General features: G+C 56.6%; 1 protein-coding gene and 1 pseudogene across 2 annotated transcripts; both read right to left on the minus strand.

Moving 5' to 3' along the window:
- Nucleotides 1-422: 422 nt before the first annotated feature.
- LOC149875576 (E3 ubiquitin-protein ligase TRIM39-like) lies at nucleotides 423-7,207 on the minus strand (annotated as a pseudogene). The gene is made up of 4 exons (XR_016443402.1): nucleotides 7,141-7,207; nucleotides 6,271-6,291; nucleotides 4,718-4,744; nucleotides 423-1,289 (listed from the first exon to the last, which is right to left on the minus strand). The product of XR_016443402.1 is annotated as an E3 ubiquitin-protein ligase TRIM39-like (transcript).
- A 1,687-nt stretch (nucleotides 7,208-8,894) lies between these two features.
- LOC149875577 (ecto-ADP-ribosyltransferase 5-like) lies at nucleotides 8,895-20,524 on the minus strand. The gene is made up of 4 exons (XM_090056544.1): nucleotides 19,852-20,524; nucleotides 9,901-10,008; nucleotides 8,993-9,013; nucleotides 8,895-8,905 (listed from the first exon to the last, which is right to left on the minus strand). Exons 1-4 carry the CDS (start codon nucleotides 20,522-20,524, stop codon nucleotides 8,895-8,897), a joined length of 813 nt encoding a protein of 270 aa, XP_089912670.1.
- Between the last annotated feature and the right edge of the window lie 932 nt (nucleotides 20,525-21,456).

The following is a 21,456-nucleotide window of genomic DNA, read 5'->3' on the forward strand; positions in this document are numbered from 1 at the left end:
TTCGGTGATGGGTGAAAGTTTGGAGGTGTTGAGAGCCCCCGGCAGTAGCAGAGGGAAGTAGGAGACTGGGGCACACGCTCTGGGCACCGACCCCAGGGGCAGGAGGGGAAAAAATCGTAGTGGCCGCACTGTCAGGGGCACCACTGGGGATGCTGTTCTCCCCTCCCTGCTGCCCCCCACCCCCGGCACCCTGTACCCCGGGCACTCAGGCACAGTGGGACGTGTGCTGGGCCTGGGCCGCTTGTGCTGTCCCACCCACATGAGGCCCGTGGTGCGTGGCCCTGGACTTGCACACCCGACAGCTTGAGCACCACCAGACTCACTGAATCCCAGATGCACCAGCTTTCCGGAGCAAGCGCTCAGCTCACCAGAGGGTAAGAAATGATGTGCAGAGAGCAGGTGTGCAATGCAGAGGTGTTTATTTTAAATGTAAAAGGGAATGGAGGGAGGGAGGGGAAAGGGGGACAGCGCTGAGAGAGGGGAACAAAGTAACCAGGTAAACCCCCGAGGGATGCAGGGATGTGGAAGTGACGGATGAGAGTTTGGAGCCGGTCCCTCCCAGCGCGGTGCTGTGCACGGGGGCTTGGGAGATGACCCCTGGGCCAGGGCAGCAGCAGGGTCCAGGCGGGAGCAGCTCCTGGGATGGAGACCCCAGCCCCCCCCACGCCAGGGGCACCGAGGGACTGGCAGTCAGGCACGGGGGGGGGACAGTCTGTGCTGCGGGTCGTGGCAGGGACAGGGATTGGCTCAGGGCTGGGCTGGGGCCGGGCACAGGGTCAGGGGAGCCGCGTTGGTGCCCCCAGCATTGACACCAGGACTGAAGTAAGGGCGCAGGGTCCCGGAGAAGGAGTCGGTGAAAGTGAAGAGATGGGACCTGTCGGTCACATTGTAAAATGAGACCTCGCCCCCCTCGTAGTCCAGGAAAACCCCCACCCGCCTGGGCCGCACGCTTATGGGGAGGGGGGTCGGGGAGGAGGTGAGGGCCTTGTATCCCCCAGCCCACAGCCACACGGCCCAGTATCCATTGGGAGGTGTCCATGAGACCCCCCCCTTCCTGGGCACAGACTCCCTGCACACGCCCAGGACTCAGCGCGTCTTGTCTCCCACCTCCACCTCCCAGTAGCGCCTCCCGCCCGCGAGCCCCTCCGTGCCCAGGACTTCTGGGTAAGTGTCAAATCTCTCAGGGGTGTCGGGCACATCCTGTCGGGTGTCTCCGCGTCTCACTCATTTCCGATCCTCAGACAGGACCAGTTCAGGATGAGCCGTCCCTGGGTCCAGAGTCACGTCCGCTGGGGAGAGAGTCGCGGGTCAGGGCGGGGGCAGGCGGGTCCCGAGGTCATGGGGAACTCGCCGCGTCCCAGGAATCGCGGGTCAGTCCCGGCTGGGAGTCACCGTCACCCCGCGGGGAAATGGGGGGACAGGAAATGGGGGGACAGGAAAGTGGGAAGTGCTCACGAGACTCTTTATCCCTGGGGCATTCCCGGCCTGGGCGATGGAGCCACGAGGGAGGAAGAATATGAGGTGGGCGCAGGGCAGGCCCTGGGAGGGGGAATTGCTGGGGGACAGCAGGGAGCAGACGGGCCCATTGCAGCCTGCCTGGGGGAGGGGTGGCAGGGGAGCGGAGGGCAGGGCCCGGGGGTCTCTGTGCCTGGGCCAGGGTCACTCGGTTTGCTGCCGACAGCGGGTCGGTGCCTGCCCCCCCATCCCAGGCTGCGCTGCTCTGCCCCGGGGGACCCCCATGTCCCCAGCCTGTGGGCACAGCACTGCAGCCAGGGCAGCCCACAGCCAGCGCCTCCCCAGAGCCAGCCCAGGGCAGGGCCGTGCATGGGGCTGGGCGCGGGGGGGGGGGGAAGGGGAAGGGCAGGGGGGCACTGACGGGGGCACTAAGCACCAGAGAACAGGGCCCATTGCTGGTGAGTCTGGGGCAGTCGAGTAGGGAGGGGGCATTTCCCCACTGACTGCCCCAAACCTCTGGGCTCAGCTCACAAGAGACACGTCCCAGGCCCCCCCGCCGTGTGTCTGCTCTAGGGGTCTCCACCGGAGGACCTGCACGGGGACAGGGACACCCCGTGTACATGGGACCTGGGACACTGCTGGGACCAGGGCCGTCTGCCCCAGAGTACTGTGCAGTCCCAGGCCCGGGGGCCCAGTTGCCGCACTGGCCCCCTCCGTTGCGCCAGAAGCTGCACGTCCAGATGCAGTTTCCAAAGACACGGGAGTGACCTAGGGGCAGAAATCCCAATGCCCCCAACAGGACCGGGGCTCCGGGGCCACGTGGGGCCTGTGGAAATGCAGCCCTGGGAACAGCCAGAGATTCCTGCAGCGCTTGTGCAGGGGGGGCTGGGGAGGACGAGCAGCCTGGGACGGGGTCTGCTCAGAGCACCGGTGTGAACGGACCTGCCCCTCTGCTCTGTCCCCAGACCCGCTGTGACATTTGCCCACTGGAGGACATCGGCCCCTGCGCCCACCCAACACCCCCGCTGAAAACAGAGACAGCGCCAGCCCCACTTCTCCTCCCAGAGGGATTTGTCCCCTGTTGTGAGCGGCACAACTCCCCTCCAGCCATGCCCAGGCCCCCCGGCATATACAGTGCTGGCAGGGACTGGCTGGGAGAAGGGTTTCTTGTGCTCTGCACACAGGGATGGAGGCGCTTGGGTTGCAGGTGCTGGGCCACCACTGAGGAGCTTGGGCTTCTTCCCTGCTCTGCCAGTGACTCTCTGTGTGACCCTGGGCAAGTCACTGGACTCCTTTGGGCCTCAGTCTGGAGAGAGAAGATCATAGGCTGGTCCTTGCCTGTCCTGTCTCCCAACCCCAGACCTGGTTCAGGCTGCTTTCTTCCCCTCTGGCTGTCTCAGAAAAGAGCCATGAAGCCCCTTCCCCAAGGGAGAGACCTGGGGTGAGAGAAGCCACGGCCCAAGGCCCAGGCAGCACACACGGCCTGAGCGAGAGCTGCCCGTGGGAGAAGCAGAGGAGTTTTCCTGGGCACTAAACACAAAAGCAGGAGCTGGGCACACTGTGGAGTGCAGCTGGGGGAGGACGGGGGTGCCGGGGAAAGAGCACAGGGACACCAGGAGGAAGTGGCAGGCAGGGAGAGAAGTTTTGGCTGCATGGCTGGGAAAAGACTCCCTCAGCTGGACAGCCCACTGCCACCCTCCCCCCTGCACAGGCCGACTCCTGCCCCGGGGCTGTTGCAGCCCTGGGATGTGGGTGCTCAGGCTGTGCGCTGGGAGCCACGGTTGGGCACCAGCCCCCGAGACCAGTCCACTGAGCAGCCTGCAGGCCCCAATGCAACACGACCCTCCCATCAGGCTCCTCTCTCCCACCCCCAGCACCACGGATAAGTCATTTTGTGGCACCCATCCAGGCCACTTTTCCTGCCCCCACCCTGTATCCTCTGCCTGAGCCCACCCACCCCTTCACTCCCTGTTCCCTTACCCATCCCACTGCCCTGTTGTACTCCCTTTGTGTCCACAAGCAACCTCCACCTCCTCCTCTCAGCCCAGCCCCAAACCCCAGCCCCACCGGAGGTTCCCTGGCACCAACTCTCTACTCAGGCACCGACTCCTGGGCCAGTTCAATTCCCCCTCCCGGGGCAGAGCCTGCACAGAGCATCTGGACAAGGCCCCTGGGCTGGAGGAGACCCGAGATCCAGAGGATGTGACAAGAGCACGAGATGTGGGCTCTGCTACCCGACTTCTTCACTGAGACTGACCCTCCCACCCGGCCTGCTCACCCCCGGCCTGATGGAGGGTTTCTTGTGCTCTGCACACAGGGGTGGAGGCGCTTGGGCTGCAGGTGCTGGGCCACCCCTGAGGAGCTTGGGCTTCTTCCCTGCTCCGCCACTGACTCCCTGTGTGACCCTGGGCAGGTCACTGGACTCCCCTGGGCCTCAGGCTGGAGAGAGGATCATGGGCTGGTCCTTGTCTGTCCTGCCTCTCTAGATGAGAAGCCCGCAGGCAGGGCAGGCTTGTCTCCTACTCCTTGCCTGGCAGCTCCAAGCACACAGCGCCTGGTCTCAGCTGGGATCTCCTGGCACTGCTGGGATAAACAGCTGCACACTGAGGGCCAGATCCTGCCACATGCACTGATGCTGAGCAGCACTTTGCTTCTCACATCATCCGGCGTCACGGTGCCGGCACGTGGCAGGGATCCGACACGGACACCCATGGATGTTGTGCTGCCCCAATGCCCCATACACTGCTGCCTGCCCCTGCACGGCTGCCTTCTCCGGGATGCGGCCAGAGCCCTGGGAGCCCTGGGAGCCCTGCCTCGGGCTTTGGGCATGGGGCGGGGAAGGGGACACAGCTCCTCTCTCCCGTGGAGGGGACCTCACAGCTCTGGTGGGAGAGGCTTGGACACCGTGTCCCTCACTCCACCACCCCCTGGGGACATCCAGCTGTGCCCCATCCTCCGTCCGCTACCTGCCACTGCATCCCGCACAGAGGGAGCAGCGCTTCCAGCAGACGCAGCCAGGGCCAGGGGCAGCTGGGAGCAGCTCAGCACCTCACTAGCGGGAGGCAGCAGAGCCGCCAGGGAGGGCAGCTGCACCGGGGTCTGAGGCCCAGCATTTCCCCAAAGCCCAGCCTGGGGGCTCGCAGGAACTTTCTGTCTCCTTGCCCCCGAGACCTGCCAGGCAGCACCCCTGAGAGCCGGGGGCAGAGCGCGGAGCCAGCACACCCGGGGAGATGGGGCCGGGAGGCCCGTCGGCTTCACTCACCTGCATGTCTCTGGGCGCTGGTGAGTCCTGAAAAAGCCAGAAACCAGAGTTCAGACAAACAAGCCCAAGCCCCACGGGACACGTATCAGTGAGCAGGACTTTGCAGAGAAGAAAACCAGCACTTACCCAGCTCTGGCGGAGAGTCCCGAGGAAGAGCAGAGGGAAGAAAAATTAAATAGGTCAGTCAGTAGCCGTGATCCTCCCTGGCAAGGCTGCCCCCGCACTACAGACAGCCAGTGCTGGCTGCAGCAGGAGTGCCGCCCGGTGCAGGCGGCAGGATCGGGGCCCCAGTCCATAGTTAGGGCCCCTGCTCTCCAGCCCCTGTACTGTGACGCTCTCCCACCCCGGTCCTAGGCACCAGTGGGGCTGTCCCTGCGGGGAGTTACTCACGGGTGCAAGGGAGACAGGACTGGACAACGGGCCGCCCCTCACCCCCGCTCCAGCCCCTTTGTGCAGAGATGGGGCAGATGGGCAGACGCTGGTCCTGACTGCACACGTGAGCAATGCCCGGGTGCAGGTCGTGCTCAGCTGGCAGGGAGCAGAGTCACCCACTCCTGTGCCAGCTGCCACCTGCTAATCTGGGGGATGTCAAAGCAGGGGTGTCAGGGTCGAGTCCCTTCCTCAGGAAGCAGTCAACCCATGTCAGGCAGAGCAGCCCCAGGGGCAGTCTGAGAACATTGCAGCAGACCCATCCCAGAGCAGGGACCTTGGTCAGTCATGCAGTGTTTAAAAGCCTCTTGGAGGTGGGAGCATCTCGGGACATGGGGCCAGACGGTGGGAGGAGAGAGCCCGTCTGTCCCAGGTCTCGGGGGAGAGCACAGACCCAGAAGGAAAAGGCCCCGGTGCTAGAAGGGGACAAACTGTCTGCCAGAGACACACCAACCCTGGGCCAGACACGGGCAGGCCTGGGCAGGAAGGCGAGGTCCTGGCTGGCAGCTGCGGGCGGAGGGCTGGTTTAACTGTGGGACCAGACGAGTTCGGGGATGCTGAGCTGACGAGCGCTGTGCTTCACCCCCCGCCCGTGATCTGCAGAAAGGGATCCCGGAGCCTCACAGGGCTGCTCTGTGCCACGGCCGCACCAGGTCCCAGCATCAGGCAGCGCATGCCCTCCCCGCCGGAGACACCCGACCCAGGGCAGACACGGGAGAGCAGTTTGATGCTTTCCCGGAGGAGGAGTCAGGATCGGTGCCGGGGGTGAGGCAGCTGGAGCCGGAGGTCCCAGATCTCCGGAGCTGGCACAAGAGAGGTCCCCATGTCCTCGCCTCTGCCCTGGCCTCATGGATCTGTCGCTGGCTCAGCTGGGGAAGGTCCAGCCGGGGATCAAGCTGACCCATGGGAGCACGTGGCCCTGACCCTGCACGTGCTGCATGGGGAAGGCAACAGGGGCTTAGGTCCCAGGCCTGCCCGATGGAAGGTGCTGGGAGTCAGGGCTGGGGCCCGGAGCCTCCCCAGGATGATCCCTACAGAGCCGTCCTGGCACACGTCCTCCCAGGAGATGGGGGGGGGCGGTTTGATTTGCAGGGTGTCAGTAGAGCCAGTAAAAAGTCATTTACCTTCCGCTGTCTTGTATCTTGCTGCAAAGTGAGAAAAACAAGAATTAATGTGGAGCACCCAGATGCCCTTGGCCCCACCCCAGACAAGGCCGGCACCCCCTGTCGGAGAGCACAGAGCCAGGAGCAGGTTGGCATCCAGGGGTTTAGGGCAGAAGTGTGCAAGCAGCAGGTTTTGGTGGCAGGGTGATATCTTTTAGAGTATGAGCTGTGCAGCTGGGAGAAAGGAGACCCAGAGAACAAGGCTTTGTGTTCAAAAGCTTGTCTAACTCAATCCCAGATGTGCAGTTGGTCCAATAAATTGTGATGGGCTAGCTGGGAATTAATTGGCCCAGGGGTTTTGAAAGGGGAAAGGTGATTGGAGGACTTGGGATTCTCTTTTCTCACCAATCAGGCCTCAGAGACTCGCCCTCCATGTCCCCTGATTGGCCCCTTGGGTCACCTGGAGGGGGGTAAAAGGGGCAGTACAGCTGACTCAGAGACCAGTGAGGGACCATGAAGAAGGAGTCACGAAGAGCTGGGCGGGTGGGGCAGGAGCAGTGCCCCAGAAGAGCCTGAAGGAGCAGGACCTGCAGGCAGCAGTGGGGCCCTCAGCAGCGCGGCGTGCGGCCGCCAGGAGAGGCCCCCCCCGGCTCCAGGATCCCCTGGGAGAGGCTGCGGCCGGCAGGAGAGGCTCCCCCGCTCCAGCAAGGATCTGAGCAGCGACCTGAGGGGTTCCCAGCTCTGCGTCCAGCCCCTCCAACGCTCAGCCTGGAAATGCAAGGCAGGGCCTCCTAGAAAGTCAAAACCATGAGCGAGCAGCGGGAGTCTCAGCACTGGTGGCTGTGTGGTAGAATTTTTTGCCTATCACTTGAGAGATCTGAGTTCACTCACCCCAAGTCATCCCAGCTGGGTCTCGAAGTGACTGGGGGAAGTTCTTGTTGCAGTAGAAAGGGGCCATTGTGTTGTCCCTCTTTCCCCTCTCCAGGTACCTAGGCCCTATATTTCTTGTTATTCGATGTTTCATATTTTGTGCATTTTATGTTTTGCCCACCAGGATTGTTTGTTGTGCTGGTTGTGTGTAATATTTTGTTAAACCTGTCTTCTGTCAACTGGATGAATATGTCTATGACTGTAGGTGTCCAACCTTTATTGAGTCCTGTCCCTTGGGTCATTGTAGTGTCCCCCTATAGCCTCTGGTTTATACTGGTTATGTTCCCAGTATTGTTCTCTCAGTAAAAGGTATATGGTTCATAGAATCATAGAAGTCGGGTCAAAGGGACCTTGTAGATCTTCAAGCCCGACCCCCCGCCTGGGCGGGAGAAAAAGACTGGACTCAAATGAGTCCAGCCAGGTAGGCATCAAGCCTCTTCTTAAAGACCCCCAGGGCAGGAGCCAGCACCACTTCCCTAGGAAGTTGGCTCCAGATCCTAGCCGCCCTGACCGTGAAGTAGTTCTTGCGGATGTCTAATCTAAATCTACTCTCCAATAACTTGTGTCCATTGTTCCTCGTCATGCCAGGGGGCTATGGGGAAACAGCGCCTCCCCTAAACCCTTCTGGTCCCCCCTAGTGAGTTTACAGACAGTCACCAGGTCCCCCCTCAGCCTTCTCTTGGGAAGGCTGGACAGGTTCAGGTCCCGCAGTCTCTCATTGTAGGGTCTGCCCTGTTGTCTCCGGATCATGTGTGCGGCCCTCCGCTGGCAACCCTTTCAATGTTGTCCACATCCCTCCTGAAGTGCGATGCCCAGAACTGCACACAGTTCTCCAGCTGTGGCCTGACCAGTGCCGCATAGAGGAGGAGGATCACCTCCCTGGTTGAGTCCCCATTGGTGGTCTGGCTCTGCTCGTTAGGGGAAGGAGGGCCCCTACACCTCCCACAGCACTCGTGCACCTGCTCTGATCCCTTCCATTGGAGAGGGGGTACATCTGACCGTCAAGGTTACAACATCACTCTAATACCACCGAGGACAGAAGCTGACACAGAACTAGACAACATGTGTTGAGGTCCCTTGTGCAAGGCCTGTCTGTGTGTACCTGGGCTCTCCCTGTCCTGTGGCCCTGAAAAGGAGCACAGGGCTCCCCAGAAAGCTGCCACCTTGGTGGGTGCAGGGGAAATAAATGCCTTTCTGAAGCCTGAAATGTTAAAGACTGAAGGGTCCATCCTGGTCTGGGGGCTGAGGCAGTAGAGGGTGCAATCGCAGCTCTCAGAAGAGGATGCTACACACAGACTGCACTGTGTGTGGGTGCCTAGAGCCCCTGAGCTGGAGGTAATTTCTGGGAGCCATACTGCCAATCGGGGGAAGCGAGATAGCTCTAGGGGTAATGAAGAGGGAGGGTTCCCTTGTGTCCAGACTATGGTGCCCCTGTTCTATACCAGTGACAATGACCCCATGTTTGGTGGCAGGGGAAGGGACCTGCACTTTAGCCTCTCCCCAGGCCCCACGCATCTGACACTGGCTCTGCTGGTGGGTGTGCAGCAGGGAAATTATGAGCCCCATGACAGCACATGGGTCTGACCCTGCTTGTGCTTTGTGGGGAAGGGGATAGGGGTCACAATGTCCAGGACTGCCCCTAGCAGGCACTGCCGACATGGCCAGGGCCTTGCAGCACCCGCAGCACTGGTCCCATTCATACAGAGCTGTCCTTGTTAGGAGGCCTCTGGAGATGGGGAGGGACACGTGGTTGGTTTTCCAGGTGTTTGCAGTGAGGGCAGGGAGGCAAGTGAAGCTAGTAAAGGGCACTTACCTTTCACTGCCTTGTACTTCACTGTAAAGGGAGAAAGAACAAGAGTTAATGCAGACTGCAACCAACTCCGTGGTCCCACCCAGACAAGGGCAGCATCTCCCTGTCTGCCAGTACAGAAGTTGGAAGCAAGTTGGGTAAGAAACATGCGAGCGGCAAGGACATTCTGGGGGCAGGTTTATATCTTGTATTGGATGAAGTGCACAGCTGGGAGAAAGGAGCCCAGAAGAAGAATGCCTTGTGTTCAAAAACATGTCTGACTCAATCCCAGCTATGCAGTTGGTCCAAAAAATGATACCCCCAAAAAAATTCCTCACCTCTTCCATAACTCCTGAACCATCAAGGCTTCAACATCAACATTACAACATCACTCTCACACCACTGAGGACAGAAGTTGACCCAGAACTAGACAATGTGTGTTCAGCTCCTCTGTGCACGGCCTGTCTGTGCACCCGGGCTCTCCCTGTCCCATGGGCCAGGAAGCCGCCACCTCGGCGGGCTCTGGGGAAAGGCCTTGCTTAAGTCTTGAGGGGCAGAGACTGAAGAGTCAGTCCTGGTCTCAGGGAAGAGGCAGCTGGTTTGTGAGGTCCCAGGACTCAGGTGTTTACAGCACGGGGCCCTGGGGACCAAGATGGTGGGCATCTGGATGGTCCTAGCAGGGAAGGAGGAGGGCAATTACCCATGCCTGCAGCCAGTGGGCCCCTGAGCCACATCAGAGACAATGGCCCAGCATGTAGTGGCACAGGGGGGCCCATATCCAGGCCCAGTTGTGGGGTCTGCCCTGCTCAGAGACTTCTCCCACAGCTTCAGTCCATTCCTAGTGCTCCTCTCAGAGCAGAGGATGGAGCCCCCGGCCGTCCTGTCCTGTCCCATCTCAGAGGAGCTCTCCTCTCCCCTCCTTCTCACATTACCTTTTTCACGGTAGAAGTGGAAACTGCCCAGGACAATGATCACCAACATGATGGATACAATCACAAATAGAGCCACCATCCAGGGGGAGACCTGTGGGGAAAAGTGACCTGCAAGAGAAAGAGAAAGCGTCAGTCACTTGGCAGCCCTGCGTCCACTGTCCTGCCCCTGCCCCGAGGCAGCAGAGGGGTCACTGCAGGAATAAACCGGACCCAGCAGCACAACCCCTGGATGCAGAAACCCCTGCCAGCCTGAGGGAAGAGAGATAGCGACCTCCCCTTCCTCAGGGCATCATGGCACCCTCATGGGAAGTGGCTCCTTGTCCCGCAGGTCACCAGAAACAAGCAATGTTCCTCCAGGCAGAGGGCGAAAGCTGAGCTCCGTGCCAGTGTGAGGCTGTCCTGAATCTCGGTGTGACCCCTCATGCCGGGCGGCGCAGCTGACCCCAGGGCGCAGTCAGGACCGAGGGGCTCGAGTGCCGTCGGTGCAGCCACAGACACGCTCCCCTGCAGCGCTGCAGGCACAGGGCGACTGGCGCCGGGAGCCAGGCCCTCGTCTGTCCCAGCAGCTTGTCCCCAGGGCTCTGCCGGCCGTGTCCAGCTGTGGCCCTCAGGGGACTCCTGCGCCTGCTCTCGCACCCCGGGAGCTACCAATGGACCAACACCAACCCCATTCGCAGTGCTCTCCCGAGGGCTGTGAGCACGTCAACTCTCATGGTTAAAGTAGAACTGGACTCAAGTCAGGCCTTGCACCAGAGGCCTCCCCGCAGAGTGTGTGCAGGTACCAGGAGCAGGCTGGGAGTGAGCCATAGCATGGGCAGTGCAACCTGTGCAGCCCCAGAAGCGCAGGGTCATGGGGACGTGTCCCAAGGAGCTGTGAGGTCTCTCAGGGGATGTCTGCGTGGTGCAGCACGGCACTGTGCTGGGATTGCTGTGCAGGCTCTGCACGTGCACCCCAGAGCCCGAAGCAGCTCGTATCGCTCCAGAGCCCCTCGCTCTGTGCCTGCCTGGGGAGCCACTGCTCTGTGGGGGAGCGGGGGGCAAGTCTGGGAGCCCTGCCCGGGGGTGAGGCTTTCACAACACAGGCCTGATGGGAAACTCCAAACTAATGGGAAGCCCCTTTCCTGTCTCCCTGGGAGCCAGGTCCTGCATCCAGCTCTCTATCCCCTCTCCTCCCCTGCCAGCGCCCTGGGCCTGCACAGAGTGAGTCGGGGCGCTCAGAGCCCAGGGCTCTCCTCTCTGAGCCTCCAGCCCGATGCCCTGGGGAGGGCCCTTCGTGCTCCCTGCGAGGCATGCAGTGATTTGAGCAGCAACAGCCAAAGGCCCTGAGATGAACAGTGCTATCACCATGTTATTCTGGCTGTGACCACACAGTAAGGGAAATAACTATTATTAGAGGATTTGACAGGAAATAGAAGTACATGGGCTCCTGTAATCATAAAAAGTAGGGCTGGAAGGCACCTCAGGAGGTGTCATCTAGTCCAAGCCCTGCTCAAGGCAGGATCATCCCTACCCCGACCGTCCCACACAAGCTCTTGTCTAACCTATTGCAAACACTGCACAAACGACCCTCTCGCACAGGTCAAGGACACACAGCCTGCGGACACCAAGAACAGTCTCACCTGACATAAAGGAAGCAGGGGACAAGGACACTCCCTATATCCTGCCACTGCAAGGTTGTTAAATACACTTCAGAGACCCGAGGACGAGAGCCATTCCCTCTGCCTCCCACCACTCCCAGGGATACAGAGGAAGGCAAGCTGTCCCCTCATGGTCTGCACCATTAATTTCACAGGGGAAATGCCTTGCTGACCCAAAATGTGGTGACTGATTAGCCCCTGAGCAGAAGGGCAACACCGTCCAGCCAGGGATCAGGAACTCTGGGATTCTTGCCTGAGTGACCCTGACGTCCCCACGCCCCCAGGGAGCTGCACCCCTGAGTCTCCTCGTGCACCCAGAGACCCTGCGTGCACTGTGGGGCTCTGCAAGGAAAAGCCAGGACAGACACAGGCATAAGGGAAGAGTTCAGGTGGCTGTGGAGAGCCTAATCTGACCCCTTTTACACACATAGATGACCTGGCTTTCCCTTGTCCTAAGCTCAGTAATGCAGGTCTGACTAAATCATAACTAAAGCCCTGCTGAGAGCAGCACAGATGGGCTGTTGTGCTGTTTGGGGAAATGGCTCCCTACATGTCCGACACGTGAGCAGGGATCACCCTCCCCACCCCAACGCCGAGCTCATGGTGTGGCAGGCACTGACCTGCAATACTTTCATAGATTTCATAGACATCATAGACATCAGGGCTGGAAGGGACCTCGGGAGATCATCGAGTCCAGCCCCCTGCCCAAAGGGCAGGAAGTCAGCTGGGGTCATAGGATCCCAGCAAGATAAGCATCCAATTTACTCTTGAAGGTGTTCAATGTAGGTGCTTGAACCACCTCCGCTGGCAGACTGTTCCAGACCTTGGGGGCTCGGACAGGAAAGAAATTCTTCCTTATGTCCAGCCTGAAACGGTCTTGCAGTAGTTTGTGACCGTTCGACCTCGTCATCCCTTGGGGCGCTCTGGTGAACAGACGTTCCCCCAGATCCTGGTGGTCACCCCTGAGAAACTTCTAGGTGGCCATCAGATCACCCCTGAGCCTGCGCTTTTCCAGGCTAAAGAGTCCCATGGCTCTCAGCCTGTCATCGTAAGATCTGTTTTCCTGACCTCTGATCATGCGCGTGGCTCTCCTCTGGACTCTCTCAAGCTTCTCCACATCCTTTTTGAATTGTGGAGCCCAAAACTGGACGCAGTACTCCAGCTGCGGCCTCACCAAGGCCGAGTACAAGGGGAGAATGACGTCCCGGGATTTGCTCGAGAAGCATCTATGGATGCACGCCAGCATTTTGGTCGCTTTACTAGCCGCAGCATCGCACTGGAGGCTCATGTTCATCTTGTGGTCAATGATGACCCCCAAGTCTCTTTCTTCTGTAGTGCTAATCAACGTAGCACTGCCGAGCCTATAAGGATGCTGCAGGTTTTTCCTCCCAAGGTGGAGAACCTTGCATTTTTTGGTGTTAAACACCATGAGGTTCTCATCTGCCCATTTGCTGAGCTTGTCCAGGTCAGCCTGGATCACCCACCTATCTTCTGGCGTGGATGCTTTGCCCCAAAGTTTGGTGTCATCGGCGAACTTGGCCAGTCCACTCCTGACTCCAATGTCCACATCAGTTAATGAAGATGTTGAACAGGATGGGTCCCAGGACAGAGCCTTGAGGGACCCCACTGGTCACAGGGCACCACGATGAGTGACTGCCATCAATCACAACCCTCTGGGTCCGACCACGAAGCCAATTTCCCAGCCAGCGGATCGTGGTGGAGCCAAGGCCACAACTGGGCAGTTTGGCCAAGAGGTGATCATGGGATACCAGATCAAAGCCTTTTTGAAGTCAAGATATATGACATCAATCTCTTCTCCCTTGTCCAGGTGATAGGTCACCTGGTCATAGAAGGAAATGAGATTGGTCAAACAAGACCTACCTGCAACAAACCCGTGCTGGCTGTCCCTTAGGATGTTAGCCTGGGCCAGTCCCTCAAGGATGGCCTCCTTAATAAACTTTTCTAAGATCTTCCCCAGGATAGAAGTCAGGCTAATGGGCCTGTAGTTAGCCGGATCCACTCTCCTCCCTTTCTTGAAGATCGGCACCACATTGGCCTTCTTCCAGTCTTCGGGCACTACACCAGAGCGCCAGGAGTATTCAAAGACCCGTGCCAGGGGCTGGGCTATGACGCTCGCCAGCTCCTTGAGTACCCTGGGGTGCAGGTTGTCAGGGCCGGCTGACTTGAAGGTATCCAGCCTCTCAAGGTGTTCCTTCACGAGGTCAGCATTGATGGAGGGTAGGGGATCCCCATCACCCGGATCTCCCTGTCCCATAGCAGGCATGGGCATCCCGTGTGACTGAAGAAAGACTGACACAAAGTACCTATTTAATAGGTTGGCTTTTTCCTGGGCGTCAGTTGTCAGTTGCCCCATCTGGTTTAGCAGGGGTCCAACATTGCCCTTGCTTTTCCTCCGGCTCCCCACATATCTGAAAAAGGACTTTTTGTTGTCCTTGATGCCTGAAGCTAGTTGGAGTTCAGTTGCAGCCTTGGCTTTCCTGGTTTGCTCCCTGCAGGACCGGACCAGCGCAGAGTAATCCTCCTTGGAGGTGAATCCCATCCTCCATCCTTTGTAGGCTTTCCTTTTTAGCCGCAGGAGGTCCGCTAGGTCCCTGGAGAGCCAGGGGGGCTGCTGTGCCTTCTTGCTGCCTTTCCTCCGTGTTGGAATAGATTTAGCTTGTGCACTGAGGATCGCTTCCTTGAGGAGCAACCACTCTTCCTGGACTCCCCTCTCCCTGGGGTCATGGTCCCTGAGGGCCTGAACGACTAGCCTCTTGAGCTTGTCAAAGTCGGCTTTTCTGAAGTCAAGGACTTCTGTGTTGCTGACTGACTTGCCAGCTTTACGGCGGATGGTGAAGGTGATCAGCTCGTGGTCGCTGCCACCCAGCTTCCCATCGATCCTAGGTCACCGATTAGGTCGTCCCCCATAGCCAGTACCAGGTCAAGCAGCGCTTTGCCTCTCGTTGGCCCATAGACTTCTTGAGTCAGGTAAAGGTCATCCACGCACGAGAGAAAGCTTTGCACCCGCTCAGATTTAGCTGAGTGATCATCCCATGAGATGTCCGGGTAATTGAAGTCACCCATGACAACCAAGGTCCTGGAGCAAGCGGCCTCAGTCAGTTCCCGGGCGAACTGATGGTGGCGGTTTTCTCCTGGTTCAGGAATGAGCTCCACCAGAACAGGTCACATTCTGGTTCAACTCTTCCATGATCACAACAGAAACCTCTGTGTGAAACAGTCCATCAGTGCTTGTGAACATCTTCTCGGAGGTTATCATATATTTCATAGACATTTGGGCTGGAAGGGACCTTCGAAGATCATCAAGTCCAGCCCCCCCGCCCAAGCAGGAAATCTGCTGGGTCACAGGATCCCAGCAAGATAAATGTCCAAATGTCTCTTCGAGAAGTCCAGAGTAGTGCATTTACCGCGTCTGGGAGAGTCTGTTGTAGACCTCGGGGGCTCGGACAGTAAAGAAGTTCTTCCTTATGTCCAGCCTAAAATGGTCTTGGAGGAATTTGTGACCATTTGACCTTATCATCCCTTGGGGCGCTCTGGTGAACAGACATTCCCCCAGATCCTGATGCACACCCTTTATATACTTATAGGCAGCCACCAGGTCCCCCCTGAGCCTCCTTTTTTCCAGGGTGAAGAGTCCTATAGCTGTCAGCCTCTCATTGTGAGGTCTGTTCTCTTCCCTCTGATCACGCGCGTGGCTCTCCTCTGGACTCTCTCAAGCTTCTCCACATCCTTTTTAAATTGTGAAGCCCAGAATTGGACTCAATACTCCAGCTGCAGCTTCAACAAGGCTGAGTACAGTGGGAGGACGACATCCTGAGATTTGCTTGAGAAGCATCTATAGATAAAAGCCAAACTTTTGCTCACTTTATCAGCTGCAACATCAAATTGGTGGCTCATATCCATCTTGTGGTCAATCATGAGTGACCCCCAAGTTCCTTTCAGCTGGGGTGCTAGCAAGCATAGCACTGCCGAGCCTATAAGCATGCTGCAGGTTATTTTTCTCAAGGTGGAGAACTTTGTATTTTTCAATGTTGAACACCGTCATGTTTTCATCTGCCCATATTCTGAGCCTGTCCAGGTCAGCCTGGATCACCATCCTGTCCTCAGGTGTGGATGCTTTGCCCCAAAGTTTGGTGTTATTGGTGAACTTGTCCAGTCCGCTTCTGACACCAGTGTCCACATCATTAATGAACATGTGACAGGCTGACTGGAAGTGGCCTAGCCCAGGAGTTTTGAAGGGGCAAGAGATGATTGGTGGACTTGGGATTCCCTTTCCTCACCAATTAGGCCCCAGAGACTCGCCCTCCATGTCCCCTGATTGGCCTCTTGGGTCACCTGGAGGGGGGTAAAAGGGGCAGTGTGGCTGACTCAGGAGAGACCAGCGAGGGACAGCAAGGAAGGAGCTCCACAGAGCTGACAAGAGCTGAGCCAGTGGGGCAGGAGCAGTGCCCCAGAAAAGCCTGAAGGAGCAGGACCTGCAGGCAGCAGTGGGACCCTCAGCAGCGCGGAGTGCGGCCAGCAGGAGAGCCCCCCCCCGAGCTCCAGGATCCCCCGGGAGAGGCTGCAGCCGGCAGGAGAGGCTCCCCAGCTCCAGGAAGGATCTGAGCAGCGACCTGAGGGGTTCCCAGCTCTGCGTCCAGCTCCTGCAGTCAGAGGCCAGGCAGCTCGATGTGAGGCTGGCTCCGGGAAGGTCAAGTCCCCTAGCAGGCTAGAGCAGTGCCACCCTTGGTGGCTGTGTGGCAGAGTTTCTGCCTACCACATGAGAGAACTAAATTCAGGTCCCAGCTGAGGTGACTTGGGTGTGAGCTAACAAGAAGCAAATCTTCTTGCAGTGGAAAGGGGCCGTTGTGTGTTCTCCCCTTTCTCCCCCTCCAGGTACCAAGGCCCTATGTTTCCTTGTCATTTGACATTTTGTTTTTTGTGCCTTTTTATATTTCACCAACCCGTATTGTTTGATCTGCTGTTTGTGTTTTATATTTTGTTAACCCTGTTTTTTGTCAATGACTGTAAGTGTCTAACCTTTGTTGAATCCTGCCTCCTTGGGGCACTGTAGTGTCCACTACACCCTCTGATTTAAGCCTGTTATGTTCCCAGTATGGTTCCCTCAATGGTTAAGTCCCCATTGGTGGTCTGGCTCTGCTCCGTAGGGGGAGGAGCGTCCCTACACGTCCCACAGTGCTTGTGCACCTGCTTTGATCCCTTCAACTGGACAGGGGGTACCTCTTGGAGTACCACCCGGGTTACATACATGTTAAATAGTACAGGCCCAAGCAGGAACCCCCCTGCTCAGTGCACACCACAATGATTTACTTCCATCAACTGCCACTCTTGGGGTCTGACCTTGTACCCAATTCCCCAGCCATTGGACTATGATGTAGCTGAGGCCGCAGTTGGCCAATTTTTCCATGAGATGATCATGGCACACCAGGTTAAAGGCTTTTTTTTAAATCAGGAGATATGACATCAAGGAGATGAGATTGGTCAGGCAAGACCTACTAGCACCAAACCTATGCTGGCTATCCCTCAGGATGTTGCCATCAGCCAGTTTGCCAAGAATGTCAATCTTTGATGATTTTCTCCAAGATCTTCCTGGGGATGGAGGTAAGGCTGATGGGCCTGTAGTTTGCCGGATTCACTTTCCTGCCTTTCTTGAAGATAGGCCCCACCTTGGCTTTTTTCCAGTCTTCAGGCAGTACACCAGAACATCATGAATTCTCAAAGATCTGTGCCAGAGGCTGAGCTATGATGCTTGCCAGCTCCTTCAGTACCCTGGGGTGTAAACTGCCTGTGCCAGCTGAGTTGAATGTGTCCATCCCCTCATGGTGCTCCTTCACATGGTCTACGTTGATGACGGGTAGCAATTCTCCCTCGCCCTGCCTGTCCTGTACTGTATTGAGCAGGGCCATGAGCAACCCCTAGGGTTCGTGAAAAACTGACGCAAATTTCCCATTAAGCAGGTTGGCTTTTCCCTGGACGTCGGTTGTCAGTCGCCCCATATGGTGTAGCATAGGACTTTTTATTTTCCTTGATACGTGTAGCCAGTTGGAGTTCAGTCGCAGACTTGGCTTTCCTGGTTCGCTCCCAGCAGGACCGGACCAGTGCAGAGTATCCTCCTTTGAGGTGGATCCATCCTTCCACCCTTCGTAAGTCTTTTTTTTAAGCCGCAGGAGTCCACTAGTTCCCTGGAGGGCCAAGGAGGCTGCTGTGCCCTTTTGCTGCCTTTCCTCCAAGACAGGATAGACTTTGCTTGTGCTTCCAGGATTGCTCCATTAAGGGGCAACCATTCACCCTGAACTCCCCTCCCCTTTGTGTTGAGGTCCCTTAAGGCCTCACCAACTAACCTCCTGAGCTTCTCAAAGTCATCTTTCCTGAAGCTGGGGACTTCTGCATTGCTGACTTGCCAGCTTTATAGTGGATAGTGAAGGTGATCAGCTCATAGTCATTGTCACGCAGCTTCCCTTTAATCGTTAGATCACTAATTAGATCATCCCCCATTGCCAGTTCCAGGTTGAGCAGCGCTTTACTTCTCATCAGTTCATAAACTTCTTAAGTCAGTTAGAGCTCATCAACGTATGTGAGGAAGGTTTGTGACCATTTGGATTTGGCCGAGCGCTCTTCCCACAAGATCTCTGGGTAGTTGAAGTCTCCCATGACAACCATGGACTGGAAGTGTGCAACCTCAGCCAAGTCCTTAGCAAATTCCTGGTTGAGCTCTTGATCCTGGTTAGGAGGTGTGGAGTAGACTCCTACCATTGTTTCCTGTGCCATGTTCACCATAGATTTTAACGAGGGTCTCCAGTCATCCGCCCTAGATGCCAATGTCAGCTTGCAGGGACATGTAGACATAGACAGCTACACCCCTGCCCCTTTGGTCAACATGATCTCCCCTGTACAAAGTATAGCCATCTATACCTGTGACCCAGTCATCAGTGGGTCTCCGTTATTCCTATGAGGTCATAGTCATTCTTGTTTAGCAGGAGGACAGGTTTCTCCTGTTTGTTCCCCAGGCTCCTGGCATTGGTGTACAGGCCCCAAAGTGTCCCATTGGAGGCCCTAATCTTCCCTACACATTATTCTGGAGCTGGGGTAGGGGTGGGTTCCCTTGAGTGCCTTATCTTGCTGGAATTGCAAAGGTTGCCCAGTGGGGTTGCTGTGGTGGTAATCCCCCAACCCCCAGCGGGCTTACTTTAAAGCCTGGCCGAGTGAGTCTGACTGAGAAGAGTCTCCTGCTCGATCTCAGAGCAGGGAAGCAAGAAGAGGGAGTTTGTGCAGGGGGTGGGGAGGTGTGTTCAGCCCTGCAGCCTTCTCAGGTCTGTGAAAACAGAAAGGCACCTACCTGGAGCATAACACTTTGGAGACTTACCAGAGACTGACCCAGAATCTGAGATGGAAAGAGAGGGTTTGTGTCAGAGGCAGCAGTGACTGGTGATCTGCCAGCCAGGGATTTCACCTTCCTTCACAATGCCATTAAACAGCCTGCCAGCTAGTCCGGTCTCCTTTCCCTGACTGATATCAGCCCGAGGTGCTTCACAACCAGACACAAGCCACCACATCCTGGGACACTTCTGGAATGACCTGGCTGAAGTGGAAGTCTCTCTCCATGCAACTGAGAGGTAGCCATGGGCTTCTGCCTCCAGATCCAAAATTTATGGCTGTGTATGTGTGATGGTTACCCCGATGGTCCAGAAATTGTGCCAGAGGCAAGGATTTCTTGGGACAATCTCTTTTATTGGAACAACTGTGCAGTTGGATAGAGTTAGACAAGCTTTCCAGAGCAAGATATTCTTCAGCAGGTCAAGAACAATGTCTTGCATTTGAAAGTGTGTCTAGCTCTACCCCAAATACACAGTTAGTGTAATAAAAGAGATCACCCCAGAAAGTCCTTGCCTTTCAGATCTAAAGAAATGGATTCTCTTTAGGCAGAAATTCTTCTCTCCCATAAGGGATAACTGGGTGTTTTCATAATTTATATATAAAGGGCTAATCTTTCTTGAACTCTGCTGAGATCTGAATCTCCGCGAGATCCTGGCACTGTAGGTCCCAGAAGCAAACCATGTGTTTTGTGAAAGAGCGTTCCTACATATAACTATATATGTGATATCTTTGCTGGTATTGGATGCCTTTAAGAGAAATGGGAAAGAGAAGGGTCTAGTTTCCCGTCTCTTCTCCATTCATCATTTTTCCTGTTTCTCTTACTTAGTTTCCCCGCTAATTAGGATACCCAATTGTTTTCCTCTTTTCTCCAGCTGAAAATCTCTTGATAGACCTCACCATTTAAACTCTACCCAGTACTCACTGTCCCAGGATGCGCAGTTAAAATAGCTGGTTCGGCCAATGCTCTTGAGGACATAGCTGTTGTTCACCTTCACTACTGAGGACACAGTGAACACCTCATCCACAGGAATTAGCACTTCTTGTTGAGAGGCATTATGTGACAGGATGGTGATATTCACCCCAAAGGATGTTTTGATGGTATAAAAGGTGGTCATGCCAAATTCCTTAGCAATGTTTTCACTTAAGGATGTGGAGGCAAAGTGCCCAAACCTCATGACTTCAGAGTTGCTGTACGTATACCAATGCTTAGTTCCCCTGTACACCGCACGTGTAGGCTTCCACGTTGCATTCTTTCCGAGGATCTGTAAAGCTCTTGTCAAGTAGAAATGGACGGCCTTGAACTTGAAATTTGCTTTGTAGTAAGTTGGAGATCTGCCACATGTCTGCACTGCATCCTTGAAGTCGTCATGAAAGTGCTCGTCAGTATACAGTATTACTGCTGTCCCGTATTCTTTTTTCAAGGGTTTGGGGAAAGAATGAACTTTGTTCAATTCATCCCATTTGCTTGATGCTTTCTCCCATTGCTTTTTAAACTCGACACTTCCATTGAACTCTTTGTGCAGCATTTTCTTTGCTTCATCTTCCGTCTTGCCAGCACACTCAAGGTATTGGTTATCCACAGCATAAATGTTCATGCTCCCTCCTCTTTCCCTGAAACCTGAAGGAATAAAGCCAAGATTGATTTCCTAGTGAGTGTGCTCCTCTAGGACTAGAAAGCTCAGCCAGTCAGACCCACTTTGTGCTGCCCCCAGTGCCCCCACATGTGGAAGGACAGGCCCGGCCCCAACCAGGTAACACGGTATAAAAATACAGGACCGGGAAATGGGGAGAGAGAGGGGTGGAGCCAGGAGGGCTGCAATCCTGGTCGTGTACCAGGGGTCGTGTACAATGTCTCGCCTTCCTGGGCACAGCATGAAACAAACCCACAGAGACAGCTCCCTGCTCACAGCCCCACCCACTTGCAGTTAGTGCCCCAGCCCCCAGGCTGGTGCTCTAGGCTTCCCCCGTGGTGCACACCACTGCCCCGGTGCAGTGGGAGTGAGCTGAGTATCACTGCTGCTGACCCCAGCTGTGTGCACACACGAGTGCACACATGCATGTCCTGGCCAAACACAACTGCCAGCTCAAAACCCTCCAGCCAGACTATTCACATGCCTGACTCATCTGTCCCTGTGTCCAGGGGGACGACACACAAACACCAAATGACAGAATAGAGAAAAGGCTGCTGTTGTCTCAGCCCCCCACCTCCACAGAGAAGCATTAGGACCTCCAGCCCCTGGCACACACCAGCCCCTGGGAGGACTGAGCAGTGACCCGGCAGAGATCCCTAGGCTTGGAAGGACCCCAGGGCCATCTCATCGACCCCTACACAGATGCAAGAGGCCCTCAGGGGAAGGCTCATCCAGGTCCCGGCCGCAACCTCCAGCACAGCACAGCCCACCTCCTCCCTGGGCAGCCTGTTCTGTTGTTCCATCGCTCTTGCAATTCGGAAGCTTTTTTCTGGGGTTTAATCTAATCCGCTCAGCTGCCATTTTATCCCATTAGCTCTTGTCCTGCTCTGCATTTG

This window comes from Crocodylus siamensis, chromosome 1 (assembly GCF_052110815.1).
Source record: "Crocodylus siamensis isolate JL-2025a chromosome 1, ASM5211081v1, whole genome shotgun sequence".
Classification (NCBI taxonomy): Eukaryota; Metazoa; Chordata; order Crocodylia; family Crocodylidae; genus Crocodylus; species Crocodylus siamensis.